This window comes from Mirounga leonina, unplaced genomic scaffold (assembly GCF_011800145.1).
Source record: "Mirounga leonina isolate KUSES-001 unplaced genomic scaffold, KU_Mleo_1.0 Mir_101609, whole genome shotgun sequence".
NCBI lineage: Eukaryota > Metazoa > Chordata > Mammalia > Carnivora > Phocidae > Mirounga > Mirounga leonina.
Genome location: NW_023270164.1, coordinates 13619320 through 13639514, shown reverse-complemented (window position 1 = coordinate 13639514; position 20195 = coordinate 13619320). Strand labels below are relative to the sequence as shown.

The 20195-nt window shown below is 39.5% G+C and overlaps 1 protein-coding gene across 1 annotated transcript in view; it reads left to right on the top strand.

Annotated features, from left to right (window-relative positions):
• Positions 1-20195, top strand: part of DGKK (diacylglycerol kinase kappa) — a 146855-nt gene that overhangs the window by 33256 nt on the left and 93404 nt on the right. The window contains exons 2-4 of the mRNA XM_035004821.1: positions 9902-10012; positions 11741-11821; positions 13804-13908. Of these exons, the coding sequence (XP_034860712.1) occupies positions 9902-10012; positions 11741-11821; positions 13804-13908 (297 nt within the window). The remainder of the gene's footprint in view (positions 1-9901; positions 10013-11740; positions 11822-13803; positions 13909-20195) is intronic.

The window sequence follows — 20195 nt, the reverse complement described above, 5'->3', positions numbered from 1 at the left end:
TGTGATTTAAACCTTTTTTTTTCTTTCATTGAGGGAATAAGTGGTTTTCCATGTCCTGTAAAACTCCAAGAGAGATTTTAGCTGTGCCATTTGTTAACCTACTAAGGAAGTTACTAAATTTGTCCAAGCCTCAGTTTCTCCATCTATATATATAAAACAAGGATTGTTACAGCGCCTACCTTTTAGGGTTGTTGCTGGGATCAAATAAGATAACCCATTTAACATGATTTTATAGTGCTTCCCACATAGTAAAGGCTTACCAACTGTTAGCAATTCACATTATTATTACCATTATTATTATTATTACTACTACTACCACCACCACTGCTAAGGAATCTTGTCCCTGGTGGCCTTCTTTGGCACAGGTTTTCAGCTTTGTTACCTGGCCAGTAATTCCTCTGGAACCAAAGCCCACAATATAATCCCTTCCTTGACAAATTAGTGTCTCCTGCAATCACAGCTCTCCCCTCCCATCTCCCTCCATGTTTGGTGGGCTGTCAAATTCCATTACCTCCAGGTGAGGCAATTTTCCTCGGCCAGAGAGTCCTCTGCTCAGAGGCAGCTAAGGTAGGTTTAGGGGCTGACTTAAGTCTCCCATGGATCTGTCTCTTACCCTACCCTGAAGTCAATCCCACCCCTGAAGTCCTTTTACCTGAGACCTTGCTCCTGTTCTCACCTATCACTGGTGGGGCAAAGCGGACAAGACACACACACACACACACACCCTAACATGCACACATGCCTCCCATTCCCCCCCACACACAGAAGCACTAATGAATTAATGAATTTCATCTTCCCTAGACCACTACTGCTGCAAGAAGCAAGCAGAACCAACTAGTTCTAGTATCCATTTCTGTCTACCAACCTCATGATTTTTGTCAACACCACTTTATAAAGCTGAGAAAAAATAAAAATGAAAACTCACACATCCCCTCTTTATTATCTAACCACTTCATCCCAAGAGGACGTTAGTAAATATATTCTTAGGTCCTGTGCATGCCTTCAGATAACTGTCTGCATGGGGCCAGTTTGGCAATAACGCAATCTCCCCAACTCCCCAAGTACATGGGTTAGGTGATATGGGCTTGTCACACCCACATTATGAGAGGCATTTGAAGCCATGATTGGAAAGAGACAGTTATTTTTAATAAAGACCAAAGCACAGAAAGCATCAACTGAGTCTTCAGTGCTTTGTTCTTTGAGTGAGTTGTAGCCAAATAAGCTACATAGTTGTATGTTTGCAAGGTTCCTTTGGCACTAGGTTGCAAGCACTTTAAAACACCATTAAAGGCTGAAGTCCCCAGCTTTAAGAACTTCTAGGTATGGTATAGCATGTTGTTACAAAGTATAAAAATATGCAAAATTTGGAATTATGATATTTCAGGCAACTCTCCAAAGGATTGTGATTTTTTTCTCCACATTTGTGAATCATTTGCAGTACATGGTCTACTCCAGCTAAACTAGTGGGAAATCTGCAGATATTACCAGCCCATGGCTTTTCCTATTGGGTGAAATAGTGGCCCCTATTGGGTGAAGAAGTGGACTAAAATGATTCTCAGGTTAGACCTGACACCCAAGCCAGAACATGGTGACCATCTTGTAGATGCATGGTATTTGGAGAGGACAGGCAGTAAAGTCAGACAGACCCGGGTTACTATGACTTGCACTAGTCACTTAACCTCTCTAAACCTCAACTTCTCCACCTCCCTTATAGGACTGTTACTACGGGCATTAAATGAAATAATGCATGTAAACCAAGGGCTAATAGCAGGCCTTTGTCAGCCAAAAACAACTCTCTTCCTTTGGAGGGGAGTTGTTGAAGAGAAACTCAGAGAAGAAATCACTGCCCTGGCTGCTTCAATGACATCACCAGAGTCAGAACAGGAACCACTGGTCTCATAGGAGGTGGTTAGGATATCATGTGGCTTGGTGGTGGTATCCCAGAGCTGGAAGCAGCAGGGGGGGTGTCCCCAAGAAGAAACTCCCACAGAAGAACATATCCATCTTTGGTAGCTGATGGTCAGGTGAAAGGGTGGGGAATAAGGCAGTTGGAATCAGTCATTCCTTATAAGTTGGTGACACTAGATAATTGGTGCCCTGGTCTCTGTGATCTTTGTTAACTTAAAGACCAGGGTCCACAATGAATCATGGAACACTTCATCTAAAACTAATGATGTAATGTATGGGGATTAACATAAGAATAAAAAAATAAATAGAATTAAAAAAAAAAAGACCAGGGTCCAAAATTCTCTGATATCTTTCATTTAAGGACCTTGTGTGACCACTTAACTTCCTTTTCTAACCATTAGCAACTGTGCTGTAGCAACAGAAGTCTTCCATTAAGCTCCCACTTACACCATTCCTTTCACTGGATTTCCTGCTTCTAAGCTTTTGGTTCTCCCAAGGCTCAAAAACAATCCTCTTTCCTCTAGTTGACAACTTTAGTCATCCCTGCATTTGCAGAGGAAGACCTAAGCCACTATTCTCCCCAAACTTCCATAGCTCTGACTCTTGATCCAACTCTCGGAGTCAAGCTATCTTCCTGCTTGTCTCCTCGCATCCCTTTCCATGCTATCCTGCTAGAGCCCCCGAAACTATGAGCATGTTCCAGGAGGCACTTCCAATACAGAGCAAACTCAATGGCTATAGTTAATAGGGCACCTTCACTCCCACTAAAGAATCAATGAAGATTCCCCACACCACTAAAATACAGTGGCCTGAAGCCCCAGTCCTGGTCCTGCCACTAAGTTTCTGTTTGACTTGGATAAGTACAGTCCTTCTTAGGGATTTATTTTCATCATTTCTAACAGGGTGAGGAGGGAGAAGATTAGTCATTGCTAAGGTCAAGGTTAGCTCTGAAAATTAAAAGGCAGTTTTGTGGCAAGAGCACAGACTTTGAACTATATAGATCCCATCTTCATATCCCCACCCACAGCTAAGTTACTGGTCCCTTATAGCAGTGAAATAGCATGTTCAAGTCTGCACAGTTCAATGCAGCAAAACCAGCACTCAAATCTCTGTGTGGGTCTGGGAGGACTCAGCTGAGCTCGTCCCCCTTCCTGGTTGCTGCTGGTCCCATGGCAATTATCAAGAGCCAGGTTACTGTTTTCTGCACTTTGTCAGCCTGGGTCCAAATTACTCACCTCCTCCCCAACCCCCAAGCAATTAGTGGTCCTTACCCTTCCTAGGAAACTCCAATAATAGAAAAAAGAAAGGGAGAGAGAGCAGAGAGATTTGAGAAGACATATGTGTTTAGGCTTTTTGGTCCCAGTAGACTAGTTTTAAAGTTACCAACCCTTGGTATTTGTCTTATCAACGTAATCACACCAGTGCAAAATGACATGTATATACAGAAAGTCACTGCAGTGTTGTTTGTAATAGAATAAGATTTTAAACCACTTCCACCAATAGGGGACTGTTTAAGTAAATCACATTATATCCATACAGTGAAATGCTATGCAGTTGTAAAAAGAAATGAGGCAGCTCAGTATGTAATATTGAAAGGACTCCATGATAAATTAGGCATAGAAAGTGAGAAACAAAACACTGTGCATACATGAAGGCAAAATAATACATGTATGTATGTTTGTGCATGTGTATAAAATATCTTTTGAATGATATGTTTTTACCTACTCAGAAAAAAATGTAGCATCATTTTCAACTTTATTTCACTAATAAAGAAGAGGGACATGGATGATCATCTATAGTTCTTCCTTAGCACAGGAAGTAGTGGGAGGGATTTGCAGCTATAGTCCTTGCAGACCTGAGCCGTAGAAAGATCTGACTCCTCAGTGTTAGGGTGACCAACAGATCTTGGTTTTCCCATGACTCTCCTGGGTTTAGCACTGACAGTCCTGGGGAAACTGGGACAATTGGTTACCTTCGCATTCTTCTGCTGCAGCCCTTAGCAGCCAGGGTTGCTAGTGCCAAGGGGAAAGCTCCCAGTAGTGGGATGAAAGAAATTGTGGCACAAGCCCCTGCCTCCACAATCCAGAAGAGACTCACACTTATAGAATGGCAGGCAAATGTTCTGTGAGATATCCTCATCTAACAAGACAAGGAAATTGAGGCTCAGAGAGGTTAAGTGATTTGCCCAAGGTCACACAGCTAGTAAATGCTGGAGCCAGTCTGTCTGACTCCTGCCATGTCAAAAGGACCCTGGGGAATGTAAAGCTTTCAGTAAAACAGCAGGTCTGGCCTTGTTTAAAGCCTAAAGCACCCAGAGTTGCATTTTAACCAAATCAAACATTGTTGCTCTGAATCAACTTTGGCAGGCCATTTTGGGAAATGGCTTTCTTCCCATCACCTCTACCCCCAAAGCAAAGAGAAGAGATGTTCCAGGTTTTTAGGCTGAAGGAGCCATAGGCAGGAACCTGGCTTCCCCAGCTGTGCTCATAGTAGGAGTCCAGTTCTCACTTGAAGTGATGACCTACTCATCCCCCAACTTGATCCACCTCCCTCCTAAGAGCAGCATGAGAAAGTAAAACAGAAGAGCAGCCAGCTAATAACAGGTAGTGGTACATGTTATGATGCTTGCCTACTCTTTGATGGGTTGGGGGTGGAATTCAATTTGGCTATGTAATAAGAGCTCCTTTTGCTAGGAAAGAGTAAAAAACCTAAAGCCTCACCCATCAAAAACACACTGAGCCACAGAAAAACAGATGTAGCAGATAGTCGCAGCTTTGGGGATTTGGGAGGAGCATAGGAAAAGGTCACAGCAGCAGCTGTACTTGCCCTTTCTCAATTAAGCAGCAGGCAGGTGTTAATTATATATGGGAAATTGGGCTGCTTTATAGACCCTGTTGAGATATTTTATAGAAGATGTTTAATAAATATGGGGCAAGGGAAATGCTTACCCTCACTACTGACAATTAATTTGTACATGCTGAGTTGTAGAGCATCAGGGACAGAGATCATCTGTGCCAGGATGCAAGAGTTTCTGGGAATAATGGAGATTGGCTTATCAAAGAAGACCTGAAAGGAAACTGAAGCAGAGCTTTCCAAAGCTCTAGCTTCCTCTGCAAGGGCTGCTACAGTTTAGGCAAAGACATTTTGTGTAAACCTGAATTACCTATGCTTTGGTAGGTCCTGCATTCTTGGATCTGAATGAAGCTGATCCATCTCTGCGGTAACTGAACTCAACACCACACTCACTCCTACTACAAAACAGGCAACCTTGAGAGTTTAAGAGTAGACACTGCAGTGTTTCGGTTTTAATGTCAAATAGAACTGGCAGGAAGGAGTAGGAGGCTTGCCTGCAGTATGTTCCGGTTTAAGAAGCATCAGGTGTGTCACATGACATTTCAGTATGTACAAGGATCCTATGACCCTTCCTAACTCCTTCCTATCCACAGCATCAAAACGTTGCCACAGAAGTGTGGCAGCTTGGACCAAAAGGATTACGGGTGTGTTCCATTTTATGAAATAGTTGTATGCCTGTAAAGGCGGCCACCAAGAAAATCTCACATATAGAATCTTATTCCTCATTACCTTTCATAATAACATGAGAGATGCGTTCTTCTGACAAATATTTTTGCCCCAAGACACTGCAAAATCTCAGAAATGCAAAACAAACATTGACAATCTTATTTGAGAAGAAAAATTTCAAGCACCTCGATAATGTCTTAGAAATAAAAATATATGGACAAGCCACTTAAACTGAAGTTCAGGTTATCTTTCATAGGGCAGAATTGAGTTAGATGCCTTCAATACCTACTTCAAAGAGCTGCTGAGAGGATTCAATAACAAAAGTAAAAGCACTTTATCAATTGAAAGTGCTGTATATATGTGAATTCTCATCACTTTTCTAGTCAATCCGGGACAGTCACTTAAAAAAACAAAAAACAAAAACAGGAGTTCTTTCCCACTATGGATTACCATTTGCCTCTTAGAGGGAAGCTCATTAACAGTTTTAGTACTGAATATTCAGAGCTGTTCATAGAACAGCTTTTAATCTTAGGTATCTATGGTCTTGTCTTTCAGGACAAAGTTTGGAGATTAGTGTGTTCACTCTGTGGTGTGCATACTAATTAATCAGTCACTCCCTGTTTTCTTGTCATGGGCAGAGTAGTGGAAAGAACATAGAGCCCACCAGCATTTTGTAATTGTGGTTCCTCAAGCAAAGTAACAGAAAACATCCAAGCCTCAGATTTACCTTCTGGAAATTGGAGGTACCACTGCACGGTTGTGGTGGAAGGTACTGAGATGATGTTATCTGCAAGCAGCCAGGAACTGGGAAACACTGTGCAAATCCTCTCATGGGATACAAGGGCTCTTCTTCCAAAGCCTCCCTTTGCAGGGTGTGTGTGTGCGTGTTTGTGTGTCTTCCAATTTTTGTCTCACATCCTTGTTAGGTTTAGTGGCCTTAAGCAGGTAAAGGTTTGCTTGCATGCACATATTTTATTGACTTGAGGCAACCCCTTGATTGAGTGATTTTTAGCTTCTGCTTGTTAAAATTGGGGCTGCTTATTGAGTTTTAAATAAAAAGTGGTTTATTTAAAAACAGGGGGATTGGGTTAGTAGGTAAGTTTCTCCCAAAGGTGGACAGAGTTGAAAAGGAAAAGAACTATAGGAACTTTACCTTTTTCCAACACAGATTTTGATATTTGTAGTTCAGAGTTGATGATATAGAGTCTGTGTTTAGAACTTAAGAAACTCTTATATGGCTTTCTAACCTTCATACCTACTATACATAAATCACATCAACATTTATCTGCTCCCACCACGGTAATATATATCTCATACGCAGGATCCTTACACACAGACTCTAAATTCATACACTGCAATCTCCTCTGACACTAGAAATACCCACCACTTAATTCACTTTGTCCTCTAGAGAAAGTGACAATAGTCATAGTTCAGAAATTGCAGACTGGTTGCTGTAGGTGGACTTTGGCCTACATACATGTTTTGTTTGGCACTCAAAATTTTTTAAAAAAATTAGTTAGTTGCTAGCATTTCAATATTACAAAACTTAACATAGATTTTAGCTCGTATTGCCAGCTTGTCTTGAAAAATGGAATGAGCTGGTAACACTGGTCAGCATTCAATCATAATAATCACCTAGAATTTAGTAGCAACTGATCTTGGTCTCTCCAGTTCCCCTACTAGGTCTTGATGAGCCTTTTGTTACCAACCAGCCTTCTATGGATAATGACTAGATAACCCTGTACTTAAAGCTGTGCATTCAAAGTGACCAGTTTAATATTATGGGACAGAGAGGAGATAATTGTGATTTGGCTGGTGTACCCAAAGACAGGATCTGTGAGAAGATAGCCACTGTCTTGGTGGAACCCCTCATTTGAATCAGAAGGTAAACATTTAGAGCAATAAGCATGAAGCCTCCAAGGCTCTTTCAAATAATTCTCTGAGCTCACATAACTTTGTGTCTCTCTACATGAATTATCAGTCCCTCCTCCTCTACTCCCACTATCCTCATCTTGAGGCAGGGAATCTGCCTGCAATTTCTTCAGCTACCCCAAAGGGCCCTGCCAAAGGTGGAGTCCATAGTAGAAGCTCAGAAAATATGAATGAAGCACTCTATTCAATGATACATGCACCACAAAGTCTTTTTTTCCTTTATCTTGACTATGACAAATGCTAGGTTCATGGAATGAGAAATGAAGGCTTTGATGATTTGCTGTGTCCTCAGATTAATAGATTAATTAATTAATTGGTTCACTGTGTCCTTGGGTGGATAATAGGATGTCATTAATTAGCAAGGTGCAGGTAAGAGAAGAAAAGAGAACATTTCTTTAGTACCAGGAAGGGGAATTAAAGATTGATCATTACTAAGAGTTGATAGAAGGAAGCAGCTGGGGAGAAGAGGCTGAATTCTACTTATTTCAATATTTCAAATCACCAGGCTCTGAGAATTTTCTGAAGGGCAGAAAGCCCAGAGTTATGGGAATCTTCTGGAGGAAAAAAATCCCCCTCCTCATTTCTCATTACTACCTCATCCCATCATGCCACGCCTGAAAGGAACAGAAAGAGAAGAGAGCTAGGTATGGCAGCAGCAGTAAGAAGAATGTTGAAGTTAAGGGAGGCTTTAAAGAAGTGAAGGGAAACTTTAAACTGAAAATGAAGAGAAGGGGAAAATATTCACCCAAAAACTGTAAAATAAGCTATTACAGGGGACACTGTATATGACAAAAATAAGAACAGTATGAGAAGCATTTAATAATCAACAGAGTAGAATAACTTGAGAAAGGAGCAGAAATAATGGCCATGGTTTCAATGGTTGGAGCAGTTAAAATTTTGAACTTTAGTCTTTAGCAGAAAGGGATACTATGACTGCTTGGGTATCATGAAGACTTAGTGTGGAAGAATATATGGCATAGAGGTGAGGAAGTTAGGATAGAGAAAATTAAATACCATCATTGAGAGTATATACTGTAGGCCACCAGACCAGAGAAAGGAAAGACTGATGTAATTGCAATGCTTAGAAGAGTTGTTTTCTCATTGATGACTCAGTTTCAAAAATTTAAATATAATTTCTCACTCTCCCTGCCAGCTTTTCCCTTCCCACAAGATCTTACTGTTCACTTTGTCTTGACTCTTTCACACCGTTCTTTTGTAAGCATCTCAAGGGTATTACAATAACCTTGAAACTCCCATAAATTATCAAGAGGACTCAGATAAACTTTCCTCATGAACCAACTTTACAATTGACATACAGAGGTTCTATAAGTACTATCTTATTGATTAGAGAATTGAACAGAGAGTGTAATAGATGTGTGTATATTTGGGAGAACAGGAGTAGCAAAGGATTGCTTAGATCAGGGTCCCAAGCTCAAATGCCTGCTGGAGTCAGGCACCCCAATCTGAAGGGAGCATCTGCTACTCTGTTCCAGCAGATTGTTGCCATGTGAAAATATAGGTTCACACTGTTACCAGATTTTCTGTTGGTTGTTTTTTTTTTTTTTTAAGAAACAGGAAACTTGAATTTTTCTATGAAATCTTCTTTTAAATATTATCAACGAATTAAAAACTGAAAAACACTAGGTAGGCCAAACAAAACACTTCCACAACCACTCAGTGGTGAATTCTAATTTAGATTATGGATATAATTCATGGTAGAGCCTTGATTTGGTGACTAAAACTAAGCCTGGCTCTTTGTCCATTCAGTATGGGTTTAGTTCCAGCTTTGTGGATGTGAATATTTCTCCCAAATGGCAATCTTGTATGTTGGTTTGTATCCTATAAATGTAACTGAGAACTTCCTCAAGGTAAAAATAGTAAATAGATTCTATGCTTGGTTAGAGTCAGTCAGTTCAGTAAGTAAGTGAAAAAGTGACCAGACTATGAGATACATAAAGAAAATAATCAGAAGGTAGTTCCTTTTTGGTACTTGTTTTTCTTTCTCACCAGATAATAAATCCCTTGAAGGTCATAGTAAAGACTTTGGATTTGGTTCTGAAAATGTTAGGAAGCTATTGGAGTCTCGTGAGCAAGGAATGGATGTGATCCAACTTAATATTTTAAAAGGAACATTCTAAAACTGATAGGAATGGTCTAGAGCTACAACCTGGAGCTTTCCTGAATATCTGCCGTTGCTGAACTCAGCGTTTCACTCACCCCTATCACTTATCCTCTCCTAGAAATGTTGTTCTTATATTTTTGTGTTCATGTCCCTCTTCCCCATCCCCTACCACCAGTGGAGATGGGCCAAATATCCTAAGGAATTTAGAGCCTATATCAACATGAATGTGTTTTCCAAGGGTAACCAATTCCTTTTCTGACTGAACTAACTTCCTTGTATTTTTGTCTGCCTCTCAGGCCATTTCTCAGATATGTGACAGAGATAGAGCCTTCCAGATACCTGATATTCTTAACTGAGAGAACAAGTGATATGATCTTGCAAATTCATCTAATTATTCAACATTATGCTTTTATTTTTCAGAAAATACTGAAGGAAGGACCTCTGCTGAAGAACTGTAATTCCTTCAAGAGATGGAAGCTTAGATATTTTCTGGTTCGAGGACAAAGGCTCTGTTTTGCACACCATCCTGCAGTAAGAAAATATATAAGATATATAGAATATTTATTCTATAGAATATCTATATAATCTTGTCATTAGGTGAGTGGGTGGGGATGCCAGGAAATGTTTGTGAGGGGAAATAGGCCAATAGGTAAAGACATGTTGGCAAACATCAAGGTAGAAGTTGAGATCTTCTGTTTTTCCTTTAACTTGTCCTTTTGGGCCAAATGAGGGACACTTTTCTCTCCCTTCCCTTTCCTCTTTCCCTTACCTTTTATAGATTCCTCAATGAGCTTCTACATCAGAACCAACTACACAATTTGTGGTGCCCAGTACAAAATGAAAATGCAGGGCCCCTTATTTAAAAAGCAAGGAAAAAATGTCATTAAAGATATTAAAATATAATGCAATGATTAGTCATGGCAGCTTTTATTTGTTGTTTAATGTCATTCTAAGAAAAAATAAAATTTTAAATTATTAGTATTTTTGCCATTCATCTGTATATTATACAATGCCAGTTTTAAAAGCAAATATAAAAGCATTTAGCTCATATGAAAAACCACCAAAATTATATAATTTGTATTTAGTAGCTCATACACACATATATATTTTATTCTCACCAGTATACAACACCAGCTCAACTGTTTTTATTTCACATCTTGATACTGATACATTCTACTGACACCCTGACTGAAAGGAAAAGGAAATATGGGCTGCCCTATCTTTCCCTTTCCTTCAGTGTTACCATTTTCAGCATAAATTATTGGCTAATATAGGGAAGTAACATAAGTAAGAAAGAACACAATAGGGTGCCTTGGTTGTTCATATTTCTTAGAACACCATTGCCTTTTTCTCTGTTTGAGGCAAGTTCTAGTTTCTACAGAAAGTGTGGATTCTCAGGGCTATAAGCTCCCTTACTTACTCAGTCATAGATGTAACATGCTTACCTTGTACTTGCTTTGAGTCTCGTTGAACTCCCACACATCATGGGTCCACTGGAATTCTATGCTCATGGGCATCATGAATCTAAATGGAGTGACAAGACATGGGGTGGACATGCAGATTGTGCATATCTCCTCTGCTTATGTTCATGAGTGATTGTCCCATTGGACTTCATTTTTAAAACATGTTCAAAGATGAAATTATTAAAAGTTTCAAGATTGTAACAGCAGAGCATTAAACCAAGTGCAGGGCCCTTCTGAACATGAGGCCTTGTATGAATGCACAGGCTACATACCAGTGAAGCCAGCCCTATCTGTATTCATAGTACTGCTTTTCTTGCTGCTGGCTGGATGTTAGCTATTATAGCCAACGTATAAGGAGACACAGGCCTCAAACTGGATAGGACTAGCAACAAAGTCAAAGGCTGCCAGATGATAAAATAGGAGCTAATAACTCCTATCTGCTCCAGTAGGCCCTTAGCTAGACCGTATCCCATTATCTTCTCTAGCATAAACCCTTAATTTTGAATATTTCTGAACCACCTAAGCCTTCCTGTAAATCCACATAAGAGTTTTAGGAAGAGTTGTATTTTGTTTTAGTTTGGTTTGGTTTTTGTATGTCACATGATATATCAACAAAAATCATGATGCTAAATAAATCCCAGCACTCAAGTCAAACAAATGATTGGCTCATGACTGCCAAGAATGTCTATTAGTGTGTGTGTGCGTGTGTGTGTATGTGTGTGTGTGTTTACCTTTTAGTATCTCTTGACATTATTAACCAGATTTTTTTTTCCTTCTCCCTCTTATCTCTTTCCAGTTTGCACGCTTTGAAACAATTGATCTGTCTCAGGTTGCCTTAGCAGAAAGCAGCTGTAGAAATCTTTGCCATAGTTTTTGTGTAAGTAATATTGGAAATGACTGAATGGGTAGGGGTGTGAGCTAGCTGAGTAGAGGGGTTGCCATACCCATGTGTTGCCTCCGGAGTTCAGGTTTCCCAAGCCTCCTTTGATCCCAAAGTGTGTATGGAAATCCACGTAAAGTAGTAATGCAAAATGAGTGCTGAAGATTATTCATGTAAACATTCTCTACCAGCCCATTGATAGAGAGGAAAAAGTGATGTTCCTTATTCTCTATTACCTGCCTGATACAAAGCTGAACTGATTTCTGGGTGGTGGGGAGAATGAGTATTACAAAAAATCAATCCTCCTGGTGAAGTTGATTTAGAAGATTTATCATTGGGAGGTTTTCAAGAGACTGCTAATATGCTGTAGAACATATCAAGATAATCAAGCTACATGACACTCTCTCCTTTGATGAAGTAGATGAGAACCTAAATCCAAAGTGAAACCTACCTTATGCTGAGATTACTGATGAGAGCACCTCAAAGAAAGCAGAAGATTTTCAAGGGATTCAAGGGTTTGGCACTGCTGAAATGTCACACGTCTTTGCTTATTTAAGTGAATCCAGACCACAAAGCTCACTGAAAAATAGCAAGTCCATGGGCTCAGGAATTCTCCTACCCACCTCCTTCTAGAACTGTCTTCACCCAGCCTCAATAGTGGGTTATGGAGACTAGGGTTCCTCTTCAAGAGGGTGATACTTAGCAGACTAAAGAGCTACAGGCCCAATACCCCACTTCTGTGGCTGGTCCACATTCCATTCTCTGTTGAAAGGAAAGCAGTAGGATATAAGAGGGGAGACCCTACTATTATTTTTCTCTCTCATTACATCACACTGACCTAGGGTAAGGTTGAGAGTTCTGTTGACCCAGTCCCAAAAATCTCAGCCTTTGGGTGATGAGCATATAGGCTAATGTTTTTCATCTTTATTCTAGAGGAGAAATACCAAGGACTAGGATGCCCCTTAGCCTAATTAAAACATAGAGGCACCATTGATCAGCCCCACACAAGAATGGGTTTGGACCAAAGGTGTGGCTGTTATCATAATTCCCACTAGATTCCATTCCCATCTATCACAGAATCATGCTGTGCTACATGCAGGAGAAGGAAATTGCTTGCTGGTGTAGTGAGCTCTAGTTCCAAGATTTGGGGGGCTGGTAGTAAAGGCAAGTAGGGCCATTGAAGCAATCACTGATGCTGTAGCCATCTGTGTCCCTCCTGCCTTCTGGGAAAAGACCAAGTCTTGACCATGGCCTACCTCTGCTAGACCCTCAACATGGCTTTCTCATTATTCTTGCCAGGGTTCATATACCAACCAGGATTAAGAGACATAATGGTAAAGTTCTCTTCAGGTAGTCCTTGACTATAAGCAAGAAAGAAACTGGATTTTTAGACTCTTCACTATTTTAACTCTCCCCTCAAACAGAGAGAGGCAGACCCTGCTGAAGCATATACCCTTTTAGCATTTTTAAGTAGACAAAGCAGCAGTAAGTGAGTAGGATTTTTAGGCAACCTCACTGGAGTAATAGATGGTGCACGGCTTAGTGTTTAAGAACATGTAATCTGGAGTCAAAGAATCTAGATTTTAATTCTAGCTCAGCTTTCTACCTGCTAGGTGGCCCTGGGGCAGGTCATTAAACTCCCTTTGCCTTGGCTTTCCTTACTATGAAATGAGAAAAATAATAATGCCCATCTCATGGGGTCATGATGAAGATTGAAATAAATTATATACATAAAGTGTAATAGAGCAGTGCCTGGCACATGGTAAATGCCATTAAAGTGTTATTTATTACTATTATCATTATTATTTTGGGTAGGTATTTGAGAATTTCTGTCTTACATTTAAGTGGCTCTGGGAATTTCTGCCTTACATTTAAGAAGTAGCTTGGTAGACCTGTCTAGTCCTTGGAGAGTTCACAGGCTATATTTGGGGGCAAAGTTGTGGAATGTGAACCAGCTAATAATGTGACTTTTTGTTTAGGTGATCACACCACAACGAAAAGTTACCCTGGCTGCACCCAACCGGAAAGACATGGAAGAATGGATTAACGTCATAAAAACTGTCCAACAGGGAGAAATTCGTAAGGTAAGGGAAATAGTAGAGAATTCACACAACTTTCAGAAGTAAACATTTAATTGACTGCAATAGTTAAGCCACATTTCAAACAGAGAAATAATAAGATGGAAGTAGAGACCATGTGGTCAGGAATTACAGATGGATATCATTAGGAAACCTGTTTAGAACTATTTATTAAAAAAAGTAATTCACTCAAACTTGACCTTGGTAAGTATGTGGTTTAGATAATTCTGTGCAATCCACTTGATATGTAGATGTCACTGTATGCCCAATGGATGAGGCACTCAAGATGTATGTGAGCAGCTAACTTAGATGTTCTTAATGTTAGTAAATCTGCAATCAGCAGTTTTGACCTGGGTCTGCTGAGTGACTATAGTAACAGCTAACGAAACTGAGGCTCACAAAGAAGAAAGAAACAAAGATGAAACAACTACTCAGTAGCAATGAAATAACCACTCAGGAGCAAAGGCAGGATTTGGACCCAGGCTGTGTGACTCTAAATGACACTATGTCATTTTGCCTTTCTGTTCACTGTCCACCACAAAAGAAACGTAGGAGGAAGAGCAGGGAGCAGTCCTCTCCAAAGCTTAGCAGAGTTCTTCTTCTTAGTAATAACAAACCCCAAGCCACTGGTCCCTGCAACCAATGTACACCATTCAAACTCTGGGCTATGCCCTCAATCCACTCTTCTGAAGACCTACCATAGTTAGAAGTTATGTAAGCTTCAAGAGGGGAAAGATTTTTGTCATTTGATTTCTTATATCAGTGACTGGCACATAGTAGAGGTGCAATAAATATTTGTTGAATGAATAAATGAATCTGAGGGTAATCATGGAGCCAGGGTTTAGAAAGAAAATGATACATGGTTCATCCTAAAGCAAAGTTCTGCTGTGCAGGTCTTGGAGATAAAGGGGAAGATCAATCCACCCTTAAAAAGAAGCTGATATTTTAACTAACTAGCAAAGGGTAGAGGATTATTACAGGCATTTGGGATAGAAGAGTGGTAATGATGGGTTTTATAAGCAAAAGCAATGCCATGGAAAAAACCATGTGTTCTCATTTCTCTAGGACTTCTCAGGCTTTTGACCACTTATTTTCATAGCTATATACTCTGCTACTCATGGGCTATGAGTACATGACAAGCTGACCGAACTGAGGCTTAAGTATCTTTCCACATATCAGTAAGGCCTCTCCCAGGCCTACATTGTCTATACATAAATGAGAGATTCTTGCTTAGAATCTGATGATGGTCTTTCATGAAATGCTCTCATCATTTTACTCCTTTGTTGTTTTCTAATCCCTTTCCTAATAGAGAAACTCATCCCATTCCTCCCCTCCATTCCCATTAAGCCCACTATGGCACAGCATTAGTGGTAGCTACAAGAAGTTGTGATTTCCATGCTCTTCTTCCATTATCATCCCTAAGGCCAATTCTATTTCTTCCCTTGGTTTATCTCTATCCAAGCTGGAGCACTTCTCATGAAAGACACACTTTCAATTTGGCATAAAATTTTACATAGGATATTTTTAATTTCAATTATTAGTTTAGAAATGAAAAAGCTTCTAGAGAAAGCCATCAGAGCGTTGATGTGCCATTCCTGATTCAACTGAATTAAAGATCTAGGAATTGACTACCTAGCATAAACTAGAAAGGAAAAAAATGATCTGCCTGTTTATTCTCTTGGAAGAATCATGTTTCAGGTTGCAATCACAACCTCTGTGAAGCTGTCCAGGGACCTAAATCTATTAAGGAACACTTTTAGCTGATAGTGAAATGTCTCAGCACGAGCATCTTAGCAATTCATCTTGCATGAGTCTTAAAGAGTCAAATATGCTTTCTCTCATATGTACCTAATCTCTAATGGTCTCTTCTATTCTCTGTCGCCACCAATGCCTGATATAGGGTGAAGGAAGATTAATTATGGACTTAGTGGTTTATTAAAGTCACTATAAAGTAATTGGATAACCTACTAGAAAATAGGCAGTACACATTAAGGAATAAGCCCTTATTAGGCCCCCAGTTCTCTTCCATAGAGAGTTGAAAAGAAGGTGTGGCTTTGGTTCCTGGCCCCAATGAGCTTTTTAGGTAATTGGGAAGACAAGGTATACACAAAGAAACAGTTAAATGACAGTATTTGAGAGAAATAATAGTTTTCAGGCATGTTACAAGACAGTGCATGATTGATTGCCAGATGAATGAAACAGACAGTAAAGTGGTATAAGAGTTCAGGAGAGAAAAGTATGGGGTGGAGTTCTCTGGGAAGAATTAATAGAGGATAGATTTGAGACTGACCTTGAAAGATGAATAGGGTTTTATTGGTGACAGGGAATTAAGGGTAGGGGGGAGTCCTAAACAGGGGAATTAATGTAAGCAAAAGCTGAGTAACAGAAAAAGAGAAACTTTTGTAATAGAGTAAAAGAGGAACCAGATGACCAGAAGAGTTTGGGAAAGTTAGTTTAAGAAATGTCTGGAGAGGTTGCCTGAGCCTGATGGTAGAGGACTATCAATGCCAGGATAAAGAGTGGTGAAGAATTGCAATATATCAAAGTTCAGTTTAAAGATGGATTGGAAAAGAAAGAGAGTTTATCAAAGGGATACTTTAGAAATACAAGCTGGATTAGATGAGGGAGAAACTGGAGGCCAGAAGATCATAGAGGAAGCTAGAGATTAATTCAGACAAGACAAAGTTAAGCTCCAGATTGAAGATATAAAGGGCGGACAAATAGTAGATACTGAGATAGAGGTGGGGATAATCTAAATATTTGAAAGAAACAAAGGAGAGAGAGGAGTTATAAACAGATAAAAGGTTTGAGACTGGGAGACTTAAAGAAAGAATAGGCAGAAGAAAATTGGAAATAAAGAGCTGCTTAGAAGACTAGATTAAAAGGTTAGCTCTTTCTAATGAATTGTCATGGATCCATCGACTATAGGAATAGGAATAGACCTTAAAAGTCATCTAGACTCCAGGTTCTAGATTCTAAAGCATCTTTAGATCCAGTCATGCAGCCTTTATTTAAATGCTTCCAAAGATGGGGAACTAAGTTTTTTACAAAAGAGTCCATTCTTGACAATGACTTCCCTTGTGGAGGAAAAGGAGAATGGGAGGACCAAGCAGCCCTCACCACCAAGGAGCCCAACAGCCCTTACCACCACTATGGAAACCCATAGTCTTGGCCAATGAGGTCCCTTGCAGTCTTTGCCAACACAGCCCTCAGTTGATGGAGCTCCACAGAGACGTTGCTGCTGTCCCATCCCTGAAGCAGGAATTGCTCCTGCACACCCTAGAGCCAGAGCTGCCTTATCCAACCCAAATTAGTACCCTCACACCCACCTATGGATAAAAGTCTTTATCCCAAAATGAGTCTGTAGAGTCCGGAAGAGGTGACTGCTCCATCACATGTGAAGACATCAACACAAGAGTACCAAAAACATTAAAAAATCAAGAAAACAGAACACCATCAAAGAATTAACAATAATTTTCCAGTAATTGATATCAAAGAAATAGAGATCTACGAACCTCCTGAAAGAGAATTCAAAATAATTATTTTAAGGAAGTTCAGTGAGCTACAAGAGAGCACAGATGCACCATTCAGTAAAACCAGGAAAACAGTACATGAACAAAATCAGAAGCTCAACAAAAAGATAGAAATCATTTAAAAAGAGCCAAACAAATTCTGGTGCTGAAGAATACAATAAATGGAATGAAAAATGCAGCAGGGAGCCTTAACAGAAGACTTGATCAAGCAGGAGAAAGAATCTACAAATAGGTTATTTTAAATCAGTCAGAGAAGAAAAAAGAATGAAAAAGCATAGAGAAAAGCAAACAAATATATGCATTATAGGAGTCCAAGAAGAAGGGAAAGGGGCAGAAAGCTATTTAAAGAAATAATGGTTGAAAACTCCCCAAATCTTGGGAGGAAGATGGAAATCCAGATTCATGAAGTTCAAAAATCTTCAAACAAGATCAACCCAAAGAAGACTACACCAAGACATAATCAAATTGTTAAAAGTCAAGAACAAAGAAAATTTTGAAAGCAGCAAAAGTAACCCATCACATATAAGGGAACCCTAATAGGACTATAAACAGTTTTCTCAACAGATACCTTGCCCATCAAGAAAGAGTGAGATGATGTAATCAAAGTACTGAAAGAAAAAAAACACATACAGGAATACTGTGCTTGGTAAAAATCATCCTTTAAAATGAAGGAGAGGGGGGCGCCTGGGTGGCTCAGTCATTAAGCATCTGCCTTCGGCTCTGGTCATGATCCCAGGGTCCTGGGATGGAGCCCCGCATCGGGCTCCCTGCTCGGCGGGAGGCCTGCTTCTCCCTCTCCCACTGCCCCTGCTTGTGTTCACTCTCTCGCTGTGTGTCTCTCTCTCTGTCAAAAAATAAAATCTTTTAAAAAAATTAATAAAATAAAATAAAATGACATGAAGGAGAGGGGCGCCTAGGTGGCACAGTCGATTAAGCGTCTGACTCTTGGTTTTGGCTCAGGTCATGATCTCAGGGTCCTGGGATTGAGCCCTGTGTTAGGTTCCATGCTTCACATGGAGTCTGCTTGGGATCTTCTCTCCCTTTCCCTCTGCCCCTCCCCCCCGTTCTCTCTCTCTCTCTCAAATAAATAAATAAATCTTTTTAAAAATAAAATAAAATGAGGAGTGCCTGGGTGGCTCAGATGGTTAAGCGTCTGCCCTTGGCTCGAGTCATGATCCCAGGGTCCTGGGATTGAGCCCCACATTGGGCTCCTTGCTGAGCGGGGAGCCTGCTTGTCCCTTTCCCTCTGCCTGCTGCTTCCCCTGCCTGTACATTCTCTCTCTCTGTCAAAAAGAAATAAAATCCTTAAAAAAAATAAAATAAAACAAAGGAGAGATAAAGTCTTTCCCAAACAAAAACTGAAGGAGTTTGTCACCACTAGACCTGCCTTACAAGAAATGTTTAGAAGAGTTCTTCAAAATTAAATAAAAACACACTAAATGTTATGAAAGCATAAATCTCACAAGTAAATGTAAATATATAGATGTATAAGGATTAATAGAACACTGACAATTTATGTATTAATTTATGTAGTGGATAAACTACTTATAACCCTAAAATAAAAGTTAGTAGGTAAAACTTTGTTAATGGATACACAATATAAAAATAAGCAAACTCTGCCTACAAGAACACAAAGTGTATGTGTTGGGGGGAGTAACAGTGTAATGTTTTTGTATGTTAATGAAGTTAAATTGTTAACAACTCAAAATAGAAGGTTACAACTTGAGATATTTTATACAAGCCTTGAGCTACCTCCCCAAATAAACAACTATAATAGATACACAAAAGATAAAGAGAAGAAAGCCAAAACAAATTACTACAAAAAATAATCCTTAATAATAAAGGAAGACAACAAGAGAAGAAGACAGGGTCAAAACAACCGAAAGACATACAGAAAACAAATACCAAAATGGTAATAGTGAATTTTCACTTATCAATAATTACTTTAAATATAAATAGATTAACTTCATCAATCAAAAGACATGAAGTATAATACTCTAGCTCCATCCATGTTGTTGCAAATGGCAAGATTTCATTCTTTTTTATGGCTGAGTAATACTCCATTGTGTGTGTGTGTATGTATGTATATATATATTATATATATATACCATTTCTTCTTTATCCATTCATCAGTCAATGGACACTGGCTGTTTCCATATCTTGGCTATTGTAGGTAATGCTGCTATAAACATTGGGGTGCCCCTTTGAATTAGTATTTTTGTATTCTTTGGGTAAATACCTAGTAGTGCAATTGCTGGAATAGGGTAGTTCTGTTTTTAACTTTTTTAGGAATCTCTATACTGTTTTCCAGAGTGACTACACAAGTTTGCATTTCCACCAACAGTGCAAGAGGATTCCCCATAAGTCAGTCAGAGAGACAAACAGCTTATGATTTCACTCATATGTGGAATTTAAGAAACAAAATAAGTGAGCACTGGGGGAAAAAAAGAGAGAGAGAGGCAAATCAGAAACAGACTCTTAACTATAGAGAACAAACTGATGGTTATCAATGGGGAAGTGGGTAAGGAGATGGGTTAAATAGGTGGTAGGTATTAAGGAGTGCACTTGTGATGAGCCCCGAGTATTGTATGGAAGTATTGAATCACTATATTGTACACATGAAATTAATATTACACTGTATGTTAACTAACTGGAATTTAAATAAAAACTTTTAAAAAAGACATGAATTGGCTGAATGCATAAGGAATAAGATCCAGAAATATGCTGTCTACAAGAGACTCACTTTAGATGGGCATTAAG